The sequence below is a fragment of the Protopterus annectens genome, chromosome 10.part0 (assembly GCF_019279795.1).
Source record: "Protopterus annectens isolate FY-2018-M chromosome 10.part0, PAN1.0, whole genome shotgun sequence".
Lineage (NCBI taxonomy): Eukaryota > Metazoa > Chordata > Ceratodontiformes > Protopteridae > Protopterus > Protopterus annectens.
Genome location: NC_056744.1, coordinates 305,392,647 through 305,412,932, shown reverse-complemented (window position 1 = coordinate 305,412,932; position 20,286 = coordinate 305,392,647). Strand labels below are relative to the sequence as shown.

General features: G+C 42.6%; 1 protein-coding gene across 1 annotated transcript in view; it reads right to left on the bottom strand.

Annotated features, from left to right (window-relative positions):
* The window catches only part of SUCO (SUN domain containing ossification factor), a 1,178,094-nt gene that overhangs the window by 463,880 nt on the left and 693,928 nt on the right, over positions 1–20,286 (bottom strand). Inside the window, exon 13 of the mRNA XM_044086746.1 lies at positions 19,053–20,216. Coding sequence (XP_043942681.1) covers positions 19,053–20,216 — 1,164 coding nt within the window. The remainder of the gene's footprint in view (positions 1–19,052; positions 20,217–20,286) is intronic.

Sequence of the window (20,286 nt, the reverse complement as noted above, 5' to 3'; positions counted from 1 at the left end):
CTTGCATCACACCACCAGTCTCACATAGACCCATTAAACCAGCACTGGCAAAAAACACACAAATACATGAAAACATACTCTGAGGCGCTAAATAAAAATCTGCAAAAGCAACAGACACCTCCAAAGCAGACATCCAAGCAAACTCCACCCCCAAACACAAACCATGAAACACACACGTCACAAAACCAGTGTGCCACGCAATCACAGCCCTTAAGGCAAAATAACATACCCAACACACTAGTAATAGGTGACTCTGTAGTCAAGCACACTGATGTCCCACTCACTAGACTGAATAAGGAGAAGGTTATTGTTAGCTGCCTGTCGGGTGCCAGGATCCGCCACATAACACAAGCAATCAGGTCACTCCAGAACAAGTACAAATACGACTCTGTCATTCTCCATGTTTGTGTGAATGACCTGAGCCATACCTCCCTGGACTACATGAAAAGGGACATGGAAGAGCTCTCTGATCACGTAGCGCAGGCAGATATGATCCTGACACAGAGTAGCATCCTGCCCTCACCAAGAATGATACCACGGTATAAAGAAAAAATTATCAATTTCAACAACTGGCTAGGTTTTTAGTGTCATTCAAAGGGGATCCAGTGTCTGTCCACCTGGGATGACATGCTCGATAAGCCACACTGCTATGCTAGCTTGCACCTGTCACCCTTAGGCTTTCGAATACTGGCCAAGGCTCTTGCAACCCCCATAGTGCCTTTTTTTAGGCAAGGCTCAAAAGACAAACCCACCGCTGTAAATAGCACAAGTAACAAAAAACTGAGGGTAATGCTGCTCAATGCCAGAAGTCTAAACCTCAAAATGCACGCACTCGAAGCACTCCTCAGTATGGAGAAAATTGATATATGTGCAGTAACAGAAACCTGGTTTAAGGCTCCAGAGAGCAATCCAGCACTACCAGGCTACAACTCATACCATACATTTCAGCCACAGAACCCAGACCGAAATACAAAAGGTGGGGGAGTATCCATATTCATCAAGGACACCCACACCTCCAGGTTAGTGGCACAGCACGATGCTTCAGAGATCATCCACGTGCAACTAACAACGGGCAAAACTGTTATTCAAATTATAGCTTGCTACAGATCACCCACCACGTCCCAGGATCCCCATTCCGCATTTCTGGAAACATAAAGGTCCTACCAAACACCCTAATATTGGGTGATTTCAATTACCCAAACATTAACTGGGAGAGCTACTCAAGTACTAACTCCCTTGCTGAACATTTCCTAGAATTTATAAACTCAAATGCCCTGGATCAATTGGTCAACACTCCCACCAGAGGTGACAATATATTGGACCTGGTCATCACCATGGGCGACCGGTGTTCCAAACCAGAGGTCAACGTTAGATATGACTATAAACAAATCACTTTGGATATCCACATTTTGCCCCCACCCCTGGACAAGGAAACCACCGTGAAAAACTTTTCAAAAGCAAACTTCACGTTTCTTAAGACCAACGTGGAAAGTTTCAAAGCCCCCATGCTAAAGGATAACGCTGTCCAAGCTGCAAAATCCTTTACTAATGCATTCTACGGACACCTACAAGAATGCATGGATCGTGCTATCCCAAGCAAAACCAAGACTCACTCCTCCAAGAAAAGGAAACCAGTCTGGTGGACCCCTGCCACAAACAAGCTATACAATAGGAGGAGGAAACTAGTATAGAAAAGAGTAAAATCCCAAGAGGCGAAGACATCCCTGATCAGTATCAGCAAGAAACTACAATCCCTCATAAAATCATCCAAGGCTAGCTTCAAAAGAAAAATTGCCAAGGACTCCAAAGATAACCAGAAGGCATTCTTTAGCTATGTCAAGAATCTAAGTGGCAATGCTCAAATCTGCTCTGAGTTGGTGCAGAATGACACAAAATACACTGAACCGACATATATCGCCAACATCCTGGCAGACAGGTTTCAGTGCAAACTTCACCCACCTCCCACCCCCAAAAGGGCCCATAACCATACCAGATAAATGTAGAGCCCCTGAAATCACAGACACTCGGGTTAAAACAGCCCTTTCCAAAGCCAAAAACACACAGCATCAATGGAAATGGACAGTGTCCCAGACTGCGTCCTACACAAGCTCAAAGACGAACTAACCCCTTACCTAAATGCATTGTTCAAACTCAGTCTCTCCACAGGCTACGTACCACCCATGGAGTGGCACACAGCAACGCTTATTCTGCACCACAAAGGTGGAGCCACAACAGACCCTGGGAACTATCGCCCATAAGCCTGACTAGGTTGGCCTGCAAGGCTATGGAGCGCATCATTATGGAACTCTAACAGAGACATTGTGAACCTCCAAACACTGGATCTTACCCAGTTCGGCTTTGTTAACAGCAGATCATGCCTCCTAAACCTGGTGGACTTCTTTGAGACAGTTACCAAGGCTATAGACGAAGGAAAGGTGGTACACACAGCCTACCTAGACCTCGCAAAGGCCTTCAACACCATTCCCCATTCTGGTATTATAGACAAACTCACCAGCCTGCACATAAACACCTACGTCACAAGATGGGTTGGCAACTGCCTCACGGACAGAACCCACATGGTGGGAGCTAGGTCAGACTCTAAACCGGTTACAAGTGGCGTTCCCCAAGGCTCAGTCCTAGGACCCCTCCAGTTCAGCATACACTTCTCAGAGGTACAGGCAAGCACAGGAGGACTATGGCTGACCAAGTTCGCAGACAACTGCACACTAGGGGCTATAATTGACTCTCCGGCTGATACAGACATCCTCCAAAAGGGTCTCACTGAGATGGATACCTGGTGTCAAAATCAAGGCCTCAAACTAAATGCCAAAAAGTGCATAGCCATCCCCTTTGGAAAAAACAAAGTACCCACAAACTACCACATAGGTGGTAGTCCCCTAAATACAGAAGACATAATAAGGGATCTGTGGACCCAAGTAGATAGCAATCTCTCCTTTGATAATCACATTGCCAAAGTTGTTAGAAAATTCTTCTGTGTGGCCCACTTAATCACAAAAGGGTTCGCATCCAGATCAAAAGAGGTCATTGTGCCCCTCTACTCATCACTCATCAGACCCATCATAGAGTACAATGCCCCATTTGGAATGTACCTTACAAGACACCTGCAACAGCTGGAAAGACCACAGAAGTACCTCACCAAGAGGATCACTGGCCTCAAACAGATGCCATATGCAGCTCGATTGAAGAAACTCCAGCTGTACTCAGTTGCAAATCGCCTACTCAGACGTGATCTCTGCCTGACATACAAGGCCATGTCCAGCCCAGAACTGATGGACATGCTCCACACCTAAAGAAAACCATATCTCCTTGAGCCACACACTCTAGGGGTCTAAACCTCACCACAACAGTAACTAGGATGTGCTGGAGGGATAGATTCCTGTCCCAGAGACTTCCTATGCTTTGGAACAAGATCCCAATCTACATTAGGCAGAGCTCCTCACTAACACTCTTCAAGAGAAACCTTGACGAGTGAATGGGAAACAAAGTTTACCTCGGGGATCACTTCAATGGCTCTGCTGGACAGAGGCACAGGGAACTAATCTAAGGGGGTGGCAAAAGCCAACACATTCTGGCTAGGCTTATAAATGCCTTTGGGCAGATAGCCTAGACCTACCTATGAACCTATAATCCCCTTGCCATTTCTTAACAAAATGCCGGTAGAAAAGAAGTTATGCACTTACAATAACGTTCTGTGTGTGTTATCCATCTCGACCTTTATTCTCACTGATGGATCTGATCCGATCCATCGGATCCATCTTGGCCATTTCTCAAGCTCAAGGTCTTCAGCAAAGCTTGTGGGCATCCTTCTTTATCCATAATGCAACCCCCTAGCTTACTCAGATCTTGTCTGCCCCTAGTCTTATAGCAAAAACATATGTAAATATAACTCAAAAATACATGAGAGTATCGTACCTTCTCCAGTCACTCTTCCTTCAAGACCTCACTTCACTCGCACCTAACATCTCTCTGGGAATGCTCCTGCTCCCATCCCACATAACCTCTTCTCCTCTCTACACCTCAGACATCTCATGTACTCCAGAGTCCTATTCATTTCCTTGTAAAGTACTAGCAAAAACTTACAATTCTTATTTTTCTTAACTTTGTTTCATATTGTATCTTTAAATACTATGATTTTATTTGTACTTCTGTATTTACTGTAATATAATTACTTGATTATAACTTTGTTTCATATTGTATCTTTAAATACTATGATTTTATTTGTACTTCTGTATTTACTGTAATATAATTACTTGATTATAACTTTTGTTATCATATTGTATCTTTAAATACTATGATTTTATTTGTACTTCTGTATTTACTGTAATATAATTACTTGATTATAACTTTTGTTATTGTGGAGCTTTTCTCTCCAGGACTCCATTGAAAACGGGTTAGTCTTGGCCCAATGGACCATCCTGGCAAACAAACTGCAAATAAATAAAATAAAACAAGTTCTGAGGCTATATGGCACTGCAGTCTCCAATTTGTGCTACTCTGTCTCCCTGGAGTATAGGCAGGGGGTATGGAGGAGGGCTGTCAGAATAAAGGTTGAGATGGACAACACACATGGAACGTTATAGTAAGTACATAACTTCTTTATGTGATGTTATCAATCTCGGCTTTATTCTCATTGATAGGACCGCATCCCAAGCAACCTGACTCTTGGGTGGCTCATGGGAGAATATTCTTCAGAACCATAGAACCAAAAGAGAGACTGCTCCTGGAAGCCAAATCCAGTTTGTAATGAGTAATAAAGGTATGGGGTTTTGCCCAAGTAGCTGCAGCACATAAACTGTCCAATGGTAATCTACCTTGAAAGGTTGCAGACGAGGCTACGGACATTGTGGAATGAGCTTTAACAGTATTTGGATGGGGTCTGTTCTTTGAATCATAAATGTAAGATATACGCAAGTGTAAGCCATTTCGATAAAGTTACTTTTTTGACTGGTTGACCTTTTTTAATATCAGAAAAACAGATGAAGAGCTGATCTGATTTTTTTAATTTCAGAAGTTCTATGCAAGTAGAAACACAAATGTCTATGAATATCTAGGAGATGCAGAGAATATTCGCCTTTATTTTGGAAGTTAGGGAAGAAAACTGGCAGCTCTACCAGACTGGTTGAGGCTACTTTCTGACAAAACCTTAGGCAAAAAAGAGGGTATGGTGCATAAAGAAACATTGTCCTTATGAAAAACTAGTTATGGGGGCTTGGCAGACAAGGCTTGCAATTCAGAAACTCTTCTGGCTGAAGTAACAAACACTAAAAAGAGTGTTTTCCAGGAGATGTATTTCAACTCACATGCAGCTGATGGTTCAAAGGGAGGACAGACGATGTTAGATAAGATGTAATTGAGATCCCAAGGGGGTATTGGATTTTTATATGGGGGTCTTAACATAGTTCCTTTCAAAAATGCTTTACAAAGTCTGTGTGACATGATTCCAGAACCATTTTTTTCCTACATGGAAATTGGAAATTGCTGCCAACTGAACTCTAATAGTTACTGCAGCAGCTCCTTCATGGAAAAGTTTTGTGAAAAACTCTAAAATAGAATGCATGAGCGCAGAAAATGGGTTTATCTGATTATCACTGGCCTATTTAACAAATCTCTTCCATTTACTTCTGTAAAACTTTCATGTAGATGTTTTATGGGAAGATAAAATGTTTGATTGGAGAGGAAAGGGACGGAAACCTGGTGATTAGGAGAACTCTAGCAGCCAAGTTGTTAGTCTGAGATTGTCCAGGTTGGGATGAGCTGTTCCTAAAGGGGGAGTCAGATGGTCTGGGGCAGGGTCCAGAATCCATGGCTCATCCCGAAGGTGAGGCCGAAGAAAGAGGAAACAAGATTTGGCAAGGCCAATAGGGGGACAAGCAGCATTATTGTTGCCACCAACAAATTTGCTTTCTGCAGAAACTTAGGAATTAGAGGAACTGGAAGAAAGGCATAAAGAGGTCCTGGAGGACAACTGTGTACAACAACATCCCTTGGTGACTCCCCTGCTTGGGGGATCAGGGCAAAGTAGTTGCTGCATTCGGCATTGGCAGGTAATGCAAAGAGACTGCAGCAAAGCTGGCCCCATTTTCAGAATATCTCTTCCGTAACTTTCTGGCTGAGGGACCACTCGTGTAGCCATAAAATGGCTCTGCTCAGTTTGTCTGCAATCATGCTGGATTTCCTCGGGATGTGTGTTGCTATCAGAAAATGGTTGGAGGTGGTAGCCCACTGCCAGACCGTCACAGTTTCTTGAGAAAGGGCTAAGATCTGGTTCCTCCCTGTCTGTGTACAAGACTGCAGACATACTGTCTGATGGACTGCTATCGCTCCTAGAGGGAGTGTGTCCTGAAATGCTTCCAACACTAAAAGCACCACCCTCATCTCAAGGATGTTTATGTGCAAGTGAGCCTAGTGTTCCTGTCAGATACCTTGGACTGTCTTCCCTAGATAATGCCCCCCCCCCCAATCTGGGAAGCATCGATGGTCACTGTGGCTTGGGGATGAAGTGATGGCCTTGAGATATTAATGTCGAGTGACTCCATCACTGAAGATCCCTTTTGCAGAAGTTGGTTATGATTCTGCATGACATTGGAAGTTCCAAGATTGACCTTTGTGTGGAAAGTAGCCACTGAAGTATTCCCATATGAAAATGAGCTAGGGGAACGAGTATGATGTGGAAAGTAACCATTGAAGTATTCCCATATGACTACGAGCAAGGGGAATGAGTATGATGTGGAAAGTAACCATTGAAGTATTCCCATATGAATACGAGCTAGGGGAATGAGTATGACGTGGAAAGTAACCAGTGAAGTATTCCCATATGAATACGAGCTAGGGGAATAAGTATGATCTGGAAAGTAACCAGTGAAGTATTCCCATATGAAAACGAGCTAGGGGAACGAGTATGACTGACTCAGCCATTGTCACCAGAACCTGAAGAACCAGTTTTACAAAGGCTCGCGTCTTCCTGATTAACAACTATACGTAATGGCAGAGATGGTCTACTCTGTCTTGTGGGAGTCTTGCTACTAGTGCAATTGTTTTTCTGTCTGCTCCTATGAAGACAAAGCTTTGACATGGCTCTAGAGCAGACTTTTCGTAGTTTACAGTAATAATTGGGGAGGAACAAAGCTGAAGGTACAGTCCCTAGCTTGTAGCAGAAGAAGCCTGGTCTGGGTAGTTATGGATCACCTTTCTATTTGAATATGATAGTATGCATCTTGAAGGTCTATAGTGCACATACAATTGTTTTTTCCAGGAATGGAAGTATCGAATGTGGTGTCACCATCTGGAACGTGGTTGTTTTTACAGATTTGTTTAGCTTACTGACCTCCAAAAATGGGTCTCCAGTCCCATTTTATTAGGAACGAGAAAGAATCTTGAGTAAGTTCTGCATCCTCTCTGGTCTGCGGGGACTTCTTGGATGACTCTTTCTTAGCAACTTTTGGATTTCTAATGCTTGTTCCTTTTGACTGGGTGGAACATCTGAACATACATGTTTACAGGAGTGAGGAAGGAGAAGAGAATGATATAACCCCTGGCTATTATGTCCTGCAGCTATTTGTAATTTGTCATCTTTTGCCAGGTTTCGTGGTGCAGAGACAATCGACCCCCAACTGCCTCCAGAGGCGAGCAATCGGGCACTCCCTCAAGAGCACTGGAAGGGCCTACCAAAGAAAGATTCTCTGCAGCCCTGATTTTGTGGGGCTCCCCTGCCAAGAGAGCGGCGTCTTCCATTATTGTTCTCCCTCAGCCTCTAGGGGAACTTTCACCCTGTGTCTTGGAAAGATCGCTGTAATTTTCTGAACCACATCTTTCCACTACCTCTCTGGCCTTTGGGAAGGAGTCTAGTAGGTGTGGAAAAACGCACTCCAACAGCAGATAAGGTCTTGTCTTCTTGTTCACACCTGGTGAGCGTTTCTTTTACTTTAGGCCCAAAAAGAGCAAAGCCATCAAAAGGGGGAGATAATGAAAAAAGATATGAAGGGCTCCACGAAATCGCAAAGTCGCATCCAGGTCTGCCTCCCTGAGAGAGATGCCTGAACCCACTGTCCTACTTGTTTCATCTGCTGCATACAATATGAGCCTGAATTTAGAGTGGCTAGCTGAGCACTGACTATCTGCCGCCACAACAGTTACAGGTCCTTGGGGGGATGAGTCTGACAGTTCATTTAACAGGTCCCTCTGCAGTCTAATGAAGTGGGTAAGATAATTCAGTGAACACAAGGTAAAGGTAAAGGTTGCTGATGAAGATGCGCTTCCCATACCTATCCATGGTCTTTGAATCCTTATTATTCAGAGGATGGATAGAGGAGCTGGTCTCGGAAAGCTCTGTTTTAGTGGCCGCTGCCACGACCATGGCATCAACCACTACACCTTTTGTCAAAAAAAAAGTCTTGTCCTCAGGGGCTGTAATATATTTATCTGGCATTCTAGGAGTAAGCTCTATGGTGTCTGGAGTCCCCCAAGCCTTCCAAGAGATTAACTCAATAAGCTCATCGGAAGGAGGAGTCACCCAAGAGGTAGAAGGGTGAGACCCAAAGGCCTTCAGGTAAACAGACTCCTCTCCACTTTAAAATTTCCAGGATGTCTCCAAAATAGACATCTTCAGGAGGTGACCGTGGGGACCCTTCTCCTTCCTTGAGGTCGGTATCAGATGTGATTAACTCCTCCGGGGAGTCGAGATGCTTTCTCTTGCATGTCTTTTTCCGGGGGTATCCTCAGCTGGATATTCTGGGAATTTTTCGGAATAGAGGGGAGTTCCCCTGCTGGACATCCTGAGGCCTAGGGTTTCTGCTGATCTCTGGAGAGGGTAGGTGAGAAGGCAAAGACATCTGCACAGAATTGGGAGGAAGATCTGAAGGAGACTGTCAGACTGAGAAGTAGTCAGAACCCTCCTCACAACTTCAAAGGCAGTCTGCCCCCTCTGAACTCCCCGGATTCGACAAACGAGCTGTCAGATCTGATTGAACCTCCACAGCAGAAGACAGAGCCTCCAAAGCCAAGGTAGGAGCCGAACTCACCCACACCAAGGCTCCCAGAGGCAGGGTCGGACTCGGAGAGATCCGAACCAGCTCCACAGACCTGACCAGAGAGTGTCAGATCCCAGAGGTCTCCTGCTCAGAATGAGAGGAAACACTCAGGTCAGATACCAGATCCGAGGAGCCTATGGGTCCCAGACCAGATACAGACACAAACTGGATATTGGAATCTTCCTGCTCCAAAGCTGAAGGACAGATTGGAGAAGGAGCAAGCGCTGATGGGGGAAGACTGTGATCCAATTCCTTTGGGTTCTGATCCAACAATAATTTGCCTAAGGCCGGTGTTTAGCAGAGTCCCCACCACCTTATCCACATCTTCATCGGACAGATCCCTGGTGGACCGTGTAAAGAGGGTAGGTGACCTCGATCTTACTAGAAAAGGTGATGGGAGCCGAGAGTGGACTGGTTCCAAGGAAGGTGATTGGCTCCTATATGTAAATTCAGAAGTCAAGATCTACTTCAGAGCTGAGGGTTCTTGTTGCTCTGAAGCAGCCCTGGATCTGACTTGAGTGATATGCTGTGGTATTGCCTTTGAAATGGACACCTTGGGAGCGTTCTGCTTTGGCCCTGAAGAAGGTCTCTGTTCTGAAGAATCTCGTTTTTGCGGTTTATACAATTTTTCAGATTTTGAAGATACTGATTCGGTGATACAGCCTCAAAAAAGGAGGTCTTAATCACACCTTTTAGAATGAACTTATTTTTGTGCTCCATCAATGCTCTATGGTTAAATCTGTGGCAGACAGAGCATGACTCCTGTAAATGAAGAGGCCCCAAGTAATACACAAAATGTGCAAATCACTAAGGGGCATCTTTTTCCCACATTTCTCATACTTTTTGAAGCCCAGGGGCTTCCCTTCCTGCTTTTCAGACATGCCTATAACATGAAAAGAACAGAGGAAGAGGAATGGAACACAGGCTCAAAACACTCAGAAACAGTCCTCTAAATTAAACGGACAGAAAAATTTGAAAGTGAAGAGATTTTTTTTTTAATTAGAAAAGAGGAGAAAGATAGAAAAAGGGATAAGAATGTCCTCTAATTTAATTTGACATTAATTAGATGACCTATAACTCAACTGAATGCCAACAACTAAACAAAGTAAAGGAAGTAAGAGTAACCATTAAAGGGTAAAGATATACAAGACAGATCAACAACAAAGGATCTTTAAACTGTCAGAAAGTTAGATATCTATAACACTAATAAAACAATAACATCAAAACACTTAGCCCAGAGCTTGCTAGACAACCTCTTCGCTGCATGGCAAACGAGATCTGGGGGAGCTAGGGGGTTGCATTATGGGTAAAGGATGCCCACGAGCTTTGCTGAAGACCTCGAGCTTGAGAAATGGCAGAGACGGATCCAATGGATCGTATCCGACCCATTAGTGAGAATAAAGGCAAGACTGACAGTATCACATCAGATGTTCATGACTACTTTCTTACCAAAACTGGATGACGAGATGGAGAATCCCTTGGAAAAACTGTAAAAGGAGGGCTGAAAAATAGAGACTCTCAGTATCAGCTTACCCCTTTCATCACACTTTTTGATCACCTGTGCAGCACAGCAGCCAAAATACTAAATCTTTATCTAAAGGAGAATTTCAAATCTTATTTTTGTCACCATCCTGTAGCTTCTGAGAACACAATCATGCAAACTTCCTCAAAACAGTAGCAATAGCCATAGCCCTTGAAAAACTCAGTCATGCACACAGTAATGTGCTCAGACATGCATAAGTAGTAACTTGAACAACAGATGAAATTAAATTTAAAGCAGATTTTTCTTCACAAGAAGAAACTGCACACAAAAACATTACTCATACTTTCAAAAGTAGTCAGGACAAACAAACTTAAAATACAAAATTTTGAAAATCAAAGTTGCAGATTCATACACTCTTCCCCCACATTTAATCTTCCCATCCTTATCAAAAATAGTAAGAATGGAATTAAGTGTTTAGCAGCTGAAGGATTAACTAAAGCCATAGCTGCTGGATCAGGTTTGGGAAGAGTGTACAAAAACTTAAAAGACTGAGGAGCTTTAGACATCCTATCTGCCTTTTTAGGGACAGCTGATTGACTGTCAGGAAAATTTCAGGCAGTAACACAATCCTCTAAAGTTGAGAGCTGCAGAAACATGTGTAAGCTCCAGAAATTCCTTCATTAACAGCTTATAGTATTTTCATAAGGACTGAGAAACCTCAGTGTTTTTCCACTGGAAACAATGGCACATTCTGGAAACCCCCGTGTCTGCCCCTTCGACTTCCTGTCCAAACTCAGAATCTTGAATCTTTTAAGGAACTGAGGCATCCCTCTTTCTTTTACCAGAAACTACTTCACAAGAAGGATCAATGACCTGAACAAAACTCACAGCCAGACCTAGTAAACTAGTCCTATGGAAAATTGAGTAGATGCGTCTTTAGTTTTCAGTTTCTTGACAGGAATATTGGGACCAACAGTGCTACTGCAGCAGCAGCAGGTTCCCCAGGAATAAGCACAACACTCTGGAAAAACAGGGAAGCCTTTCCTTTTCCCTCTTCAGAACAGAAGAGTGGCTCTCCTGCGCCCATTAATGGGACCCCAGCAGCTGCAGACGTGGCTAACCCCCAGTCCACTGTGGCTGTAGGTGCAACACCACAGGCATCCTGGGTTAAAATCAGTGGTCTGAGATGCAACTAATGGCCACAGCAAAGTCACCCACCTATGGCTGAGGCAAACTGCTAGCCTGCTGTGATGGCAAAGGCAGTTTAACTTTTTTTTTTTGGCTAGGACCGACAGATTGTCCCATGGTCAAGACAAAAATGGTGCCCCTTTCCCAAGGAATACAAGCAGCACTTGCAGATAAAAAATCTTTTAAAGTCACTTTTTCATAGATAGGCATAGTAAAAAACACTTAAAAACTGCAAACCTCAGAAAGTAAAATTTACACTATTTTTCCACAGGAAGAAAAAGGTTTTCAGTTAAACAACTTTTAAACTGACAGTAGAAATGCACTACCGTTTAAAAGTACAGTACAGTCTTGTGGCAGTCTGTTAAAACACACACTCCTACCTTTAAAATAACTTTCCTGAAGAGAAAGTATTAATAAAAGAAAATATTAAACAGATGGCTTTTTCCTTAAATGGAACTTGGCTACCCAGTAAAGGTACACAGCACAAGATGACCACTGATCCTCAAAAGCCTCAGAGGAGTGCACTCTTTGGCAGCAGTAGAGCTCTGAAGGGCTTGTCACCCAAACTTGCCTTTTAGTCGAGCTTGAACTGACTGACAGTTTGGGTGTGTGGAAGGTCTCCTGAAGCATTGGAAGCTGGTTAGCTGTTGGCTAAATATAACCCATATAGTGCAGGCTATTGAAGCAGTGATCAATACAATGAACATCAAGGCATAAGCCTCCTTGAGGGCCCTTGTTATCTGCTAGAGTAAAAGACGTGGGACAGCTTAAGCTCTTGCTAGTCAAGAATGAATTTAATCGCAAGCTCCAGCTGCAGACCACGTATTATCTGGATTTCCTCTACCCTTTAGAAAGGTGTGACAGAGGCCTACCTCTTGAATTTTTTAGTCTTCTAAAGCTGTTGCTGTGGAAATATGGAACTGGTCAGGCCAGGTGTTCTGATACTGTTAAAGGGCCACATTAAGTCACTGGTCTCTATGGCACTCAAACCGTGTACCTTGCATTTCTGAGGAAAACACCTTTGCCACTATACGATCTCTCCACAAGAGCATTTGAAAGCTCTTTTTGCTTAATGCAATAAACACAGGTAACTTTTTTAGTCTGCAATGGAAAACAAACAGATGGTGAAACTAATTGTGAAGTCATTAAAGCACATTCTCAATGTTAGGTCAGGGTAATTCCCTACAAATGAGAAATACAGACCAGAAGGATCCAAATCCCCAAAATCCCCCTGGAAAAGGTTTCTACACAAGACTTGGACAGATGACCCACGATCTAGTACCTCTGCTTTAAGCAGTCTTCTCAGAGGAAGGCTATGCAACTAAGCATGTGACAGTATGGAAACCGCTGTAGCAACTGCTCAGTGTCATATGAACCACATGTGCACTCAGCCATGTCGATGTCCTGTTTTAGTGACAGAAACCATTAGTTTAGGTGTCGCCTGACTGAAAGGAAGCTGAAATCATGCAACACCTGCTGCAGCATAGCAAACAAACTGTTGCAACAGTTACAGAACTCCTCTTACTGCTAAGCCGACAGATGTATAAACCCTCTATCCAACCTGTCCAGTAATGCAAATTTTAGGTGCAAATGAAAGAGCAGTTCCTAGACCTCAAGTGACTCTAATTCTGGGAGATACTTAGGGTAAAATGCTAATGCCTGTGACAATGTCTGATTTCTTTAATCCTTTTTAAGGTTTCCCCAAAGAAACAATTACAGGTCATACGCTTAGTTAAGCCTCTGATGAAAGCTGTTGCACATCATGTTAGAGACAGCCAAGTCATGGGGAAGGACTGCGACAACTGCAAGCTTTATATGTTTACACCGTCTGATACTCATTCATGGAGAGACTGCAGCTAAGCTAACAAGTTTAATAGAACTTTTTCTCCTCATCATGACACAATGTGCATCATTGCAGATTTGCAATAAAAGTCTCAAAAAGAGGAAGCAAGTCAGGGTGGCACATGCTGTTCAGTACAAGTATACATGTTTATTTTACTTTAAGTCAGTCATGCAATGCCCCTTTACTTTTTGTTACAATGCTAACTATTCCAATATATTATGATTTAGTAGAAGAAAGAAACACTGACAGTGGTACAACAGAAAGCAGGATTGCTTGCAATATGGTAAGACAAATGAAGCTGGGGCTGTTCTCAGTGTGGGGACAGAGACACTGGTAGATCTGAGGATGGCAAGGAAGCTGTAGAGATTTATTTATTTTTCTGTGCACTGGGAAGTTCTGAGAGACCCAGGGAGTAAAGCTCCACATATTAGGCAATTACATTTAAAGACAAAACAGATGTCCTTCCCCATTAGGTGCACAAAATATGAACAGCTGTCCCACATACGTACTCAGAGTTTCATAGGTGTATATTAATCCAACAGCCCTGGAGCCTTTACTAGCCCAGCCCATAGAAGTGCCCTGGCATCATGCTACCGTTAGTTCCCAGTGCCTCTATCAAGTACAGCCACTGGAGTGATTACGATCCCCGGGGTGAACTTTCTATTCCCCATCCACTCATCAAGAATTCTCTTGAAAAGGGCCAGTGAGGTGCTCTGCTTGACGTGTATGGGAAGTCTATTCCAGAGCATGGGCAGTCTCTGGGTTATGAGACTGTCCTTCCAGAATCTTCATGCCCCTCATCATGTTTATAAGAGCCTTACTGGTAGTCCAAAAATAGAGAGAGGTCTCAGGCATGCTGAAGGGAACCAACACTGGTCCCACCTTTGTCAGGTCAAAGCATACCAATTCCAGTCTTTACCTGGACATTTCCTGGCTTTACTCAGCTATTTCTTGTAGGAATCTTAAATGAAGCAGTGGATGGAAAAGGTGGACCTGGTTCCAATTTTACCTGCTCCAAGTTAAGTTTCAGAGGCTAATACCTTCAACTTTACTATTCTGCTTAAGAAGTATATTAACATCACAAAAATAAAACAAAGTTCACATACAACAATCAATTACACAACTAATTAAAAAACATCAGGAAGTGACTATTGGAACTACAGAAAATGTCAGCTTGAAACTGACAGTCTATAGGAATCGCATGAAGCAGGACAAACAACCTGTGGAAACTTCCAAAGGAGTTAAGGAGCTGAGCCTGACAGCATAAAGTACAAAACCAGATGCTTTTGATCCAAGCAGAAGATCCACAATGACAGAATACAATACATAAGGTACCAAAATGGTCAACCAATTCTTTCAGGAAATAGGAAGACACTTTATGAAAGAAAAAACAAGCATCAAAGCCTTAAACAATCAAAATAAACTACTAGTCTGTGTGCTACTGCAAGTCTTTGAAGCACATAGATAGTTTGCTTGCAATGAGTATCCAGCAGTGAACAAGCTACAAAGTTCTGCAACTAACTGTTTTTTGTATAATCGACAGGTAATAGTGAAGCTAAAACATGTCATTATCATCACTAGGACACTGTGTGTTAGTGTACTGCATCACGAGGATTCGGAGCCTTGATTTAACATGAAATATCACCAACACATTGCGTCAGTGCACTGGATTCAGAGCCTTGCCTTAACATGAAATATCACCAAGATATCCTGTGTCAGCGTACTGCAGCACAAGGATTCAGAGCCTTGATTTAACATGAAATATCACTAAGACATCCTGTGTCAGTGTACTGCATCACAAGGATTCAGAGCCTTGATTTAACATGAAATATCACTAAGACATTCTATGTCAGTGTACTGCATCACAAGGATGGATTTAAAGCCTTGATTTAACATGAAATATCACTAAGACATCCTGTGTCAGTGTACTGCATCACAAGGATTCAGAGCCTTGATTTAACATGAAATATCACTAAGACATTCTATGTCAGTGTACTGCATCACAAGGATGGATTTAAAGCCTTGATTTAACATGACATATCACTAAGACATCCTGTGTCAGCGTACTGCATCAACGATTCAGAGCCTTGATTTAACATGAAATATCACTAAGACATTCTATGTCAGTGTACTGCATCACAAGGATGGATTTAAAGCCTTGATTTAACATGACATATCACTAAGACATCCTGTGTCAGCGTACTGCATCAACGATTCAGAGCCTTGATTCAACATGAAATATCACCAAGACATCCTGTGTCAGTTTACTGCATCACAAGGACTCAGAGCCTTGATTTTTAACAATAAATATCATTAAGAAATCCTGTGTCAGTGTACTGCATCACAAAGATTCAGAGCCTTGATTTAACCTGAAATAGCACCAAGACATCCTGTATTAGTGTACTGCATCACAAGGTTCAGAGCCTTATTTTAACATGAAATATCACCAACACATCATGTGTCAGTGTACTGGATTCAGAGCCTTGATTTAACATGAAATATCACCAAGACAACCTGTGTCAGAGTACTGCATCTCAGATTCAGACAGTTGATTTTAATAAAATATCATTAAGACATCCTGTGTCAGAATACTGCATCACAAGGACTCAAAGCCTTGATTTAACATGAAATATCACCAAGACATCCTGTGTCAGTGTACTGCATCACAAGGATTCAGAGCCTTGATTTAACATGAAATATCACCAAGACATCCTGTGTCAGTGTACTGCATTACAAGGATTCAGAGCCTTGACTTAACATGAAATATTAAGATATCCTGTGTCAGCGTATTGCATCACGAGGATTCAGAGCCTTGACTTAACATGAAATATCACCAAGACATCTTGCGTCAGTGTACTGCATCACAAGGATTCAGAGCCTTGATTTAACATGAAATATCACCAAGACATCCTGTGTCAGTGCACTGTATCACAACGATTCAGAGCCTCGATTTAACATGAAATATCACCAAGATATCCTGTGTCAGTGTACTGCATCACAAGGATTCACAGTCTTGATTTAACATGAAATACATTTCTGGACTCTGGCTTTTTTGTGCCATCATTACAAGAGGTCCCTGCACTTCCTGCAGCATCTCATGCTGCGAGTCCAGTGATGGATCACTGAAAATTAAGTGGCAGCAGTCAGTCACTATTCAGAGCAAGACCAAACATTTCAATTCTGATGAAGTCTATTGAATTAGATGAAAACGCTTAACGGTTTGTTATTTTTACAAAATTGTGGTTAATAAAATTCATTTTTGGATTATTCAGTTGCGTTAGTGGATTCTAGCACACAGTACAGCGGACGTTACTTTTTGTGGATTATTATAGTGTGGACTTTCGCTGTTTTATCCCCACAATGATGTTTTACCCCTCAGATGACCAGCACAGCTTCTGGTCTCCACCAAAGGTTGCCCAGGTATCAAGATCACCCAACTCGCATCCTGGCATAGTAAAGTGGGCCACTTTATACTATCCTCACCAGTCAACCTTACACCAATGGCTGAAGTCCATTCTTGAACTCAGGACATAGGTGGTACAATAAGAAACTCTGCCTCAGCACCATCAAGACAGCCAGTTTTGCAGCTTTCTGGCCTGCATCTGTGCACATCCTCATAGTACGAAGTACCCAAGTACTGCTTATATTCTGTTAGCTACTGCATGTTCCTTGTACGAAAAACACTGCAACTCATACTACATACTGTATATATAACAAAATTTCTTTAAAAAAAAAAAGACACTTCTTTCTATTCATATATTTAGCAGAATGCCAGCAACATGACTTTCTGATCTGCAACTGCACATGCTTTCAGTGTTAGAGTACAGCTTACTCAGTCTGTTAACTACATCAAACATTAAGCCACTTTACTTTCACAGAATTTTTACTTTTCGGTGAGTAACAGTTTTATTTTCATTTCAGTATTTTTTTTGTCTTTATTAAGGAGTCTGTGGTAGTGTTACAGAAAGGATTTTTTGAAGGTGAAGCTTAGGGTTGGGACAGGGGCAGAGTTATTAAGCATTAGTAAGAATGGAACACAGACATCCAAAATCTTTTAAGCCTGGCATTTCCTCTCAATTTGTCTTTGTCAAAGGAAGGTCTTGCCTTATTAACCTCAATTTCTTTGTGAAAGTCACAAAAGCAGTGGGCTTTGAAACTATTCTCCATGCAGACTCTGAAAGCAGACTTGGAAATCTGAATATAAATCCCTACCTTCTGAGGTCGGCAGCTAACTGGTTGTCTGAAAGAACACATTTTAAGAGTCATAGGTGCCACGTCTGAAAGACAAAGTTCCCAGAGTCGCATCTCTGGATCACTGTTAACCCCTCTCCTACTTTGCATCGTACTCAGACCTCCAAGGCCAATATTCCCAGCTTTGGGTCATCGAAAACTGCTAAATACTGAACTGGACAGTGTTATTCAGTCCTTCACAGACAGCTGCTCCCAACTTGTGTTAGACCATGTTAAAACCTGAGGCATGAACAATGATGCAAAATAACGTAGCATTAAGTCAGTTTTGGTAAACAAAACATTTTTCTGTACCATAAAGGTGATGCAACCCTCCAATATGCAACTGTTATAGGGCATCTAGGCACTCCTGTTGATAAGTAATTATTTTTTAACAATGTCTCCAGAGTAGTTCACAAAGCCTTTTATCTGGCTCAACTAATTTCCAAAGTCATCGTGTCTAGATCGAAAGTAGTCTTCATTCTCCTTTACTCGCACCTCACCAGGCCCACTGATGAACAGAACGCCACCTTTAGCATGTATTTGTCTAACTATACCACTCAGTTTGAGAGGAATCAGGGATTCTGACTAAAAACATGCATCCTCAACAATTTTAGTTATCAAGACAGGCTGGCAGCCTTTCTCTGTTTTGCTTCTTTAAGATTCCTCTGAGTGCCTAGCCTATCAGACTATTAAAGCTCTGACCCTCTCTGACCTACTCCTTTGTAGAACAAATGGTTCCTCAAATACCTTGTTAAAAGAACTAAACCCTCATCAACAAATAAAAACAAGCTTGTATTACAGATTTATATTCCAACATACCCCCCCCCCCCCCCACTGGAATAAAATTCCACTATATGTCAGAGTAGCACCCTTACCACCTTGAAAGGTAAAGTTAGAAAACTGGACAGGCAATATCAAATTCGCCACTAGTCTGTCTTAAATTACCCTCAAGGAAGCCGGAAGAAACTTCTGCATATAGGCTATTGGCTTAGTTATAGTCTGCAAACTGATTGCTTACTTCCCTATGAACCTAAGACGCTAAAGAACATGTCAATAAGTAAAAGAAATGGCATTATAAAAATACTTTCAAGTTCCATAGTGCAACCGGATAAAATAACTGCCACACAAACGCCCAACTTACCATTAAATGTGTTATTTGCAAACAAAAGGAGTACATAATTGGACAAGTTAGCATGCCTAAGCAAATCATTAACCCTTATTAAAAGGTTTATACTGTTTTAAGCAATTTCAGATTTCTCACCTCTGACTTAGTTCTTCCAGATAGCGGCTACTAAGAGACATGTTCATTTCAAGAGCTTTGATGCGGTTATTTAACCTCATAAATACAGACTCCTTCTGATTGGAGCCATGCACTTGGTTCCCATTAGAGTTCACTAGTTCGGATGCATTTTGGGATTCAGCGTAAAAGTCTGTGGCTGTCCTCTGCAATACACTAGCGAGCTCATCAGCTGCTTGCTCCTCCTCTTCCTGCAGCTCCACTACAAGTGATTGGATCAAAGTATCCATCGGCTGTGTCTGTGTCTCGGGCTCCTGCAGTTCCAGTACAGCCTTGTCTTTTTCAACAGCCTCTCCACTGGATACAGTACTTGCCAACTCAACTAACGTCACAAAGTCCTTGACCTTATCTGCTGTCTGCAAAGCAATGGGACCCTTGGATGCAATCACTGTTTCACTTCTTGTGACAGTCTCCAGAAGTTCAGAACCCTCCTCTACAACAACAGTAGCACTGCCCTGTGCAGCCTCACTGTACGTGTCCATAGAAGTCTCTAGTTCGGCAGTGTCAACAAGGCTCTCTTCTATCAGTTTGCTGGTAGCTTCAGGTAATGCAGCTGTGGAGGTGGTATCAAGTACAGCAGATTGGCATACTTGTGATGTCTGGCTCGGTTCCAACTCAAGGAGCTCAGCTGACTGGTTTTTCACAGTGTCTGGCAGCTCAGCTGACTGAATGTCACTTGATGCATCAGGGACCTTCTCATCCAGGAAGGATTCTGTAACAGCAGGCAGAATGTCTTCTTGGGAGATTCTGATGGAGACAGTCTGTTCCAACTCTGGAAGAGGTGGCTGTACAGTGACCAAAGTTAGTTGGTGTTTTATATTTGCTATAGTTTTACTCCACTGCCGGTGGAAGGCCTCTTCAGCGGAGCACCACTTGTACACATACTCCAAAAAGCTGGCTACACAAGAAATGCTCATTTCATTACAGTATATTTGGCTTTCTGTGTAATGCAACGCAGATTTCTCATCCTCTTCCTCCTGATCTATTAATGTCACTGTTGAAAGCACACTGCTGTCCTCCTCTTCATCTTCTACTAACTGGACAATTGGAGCTTCAGCAGGAACAGAAGATGCAGTTGGTAAAGCAAATGGAGGTGCACTTGGCAGTGTTGCTTCTACACTCTGCAGCCTAAGAAACAAATGGAAAGTTAGAATCAGCAGAACACAACTTTGAAGCTACAGAAAAGACACACAAATAT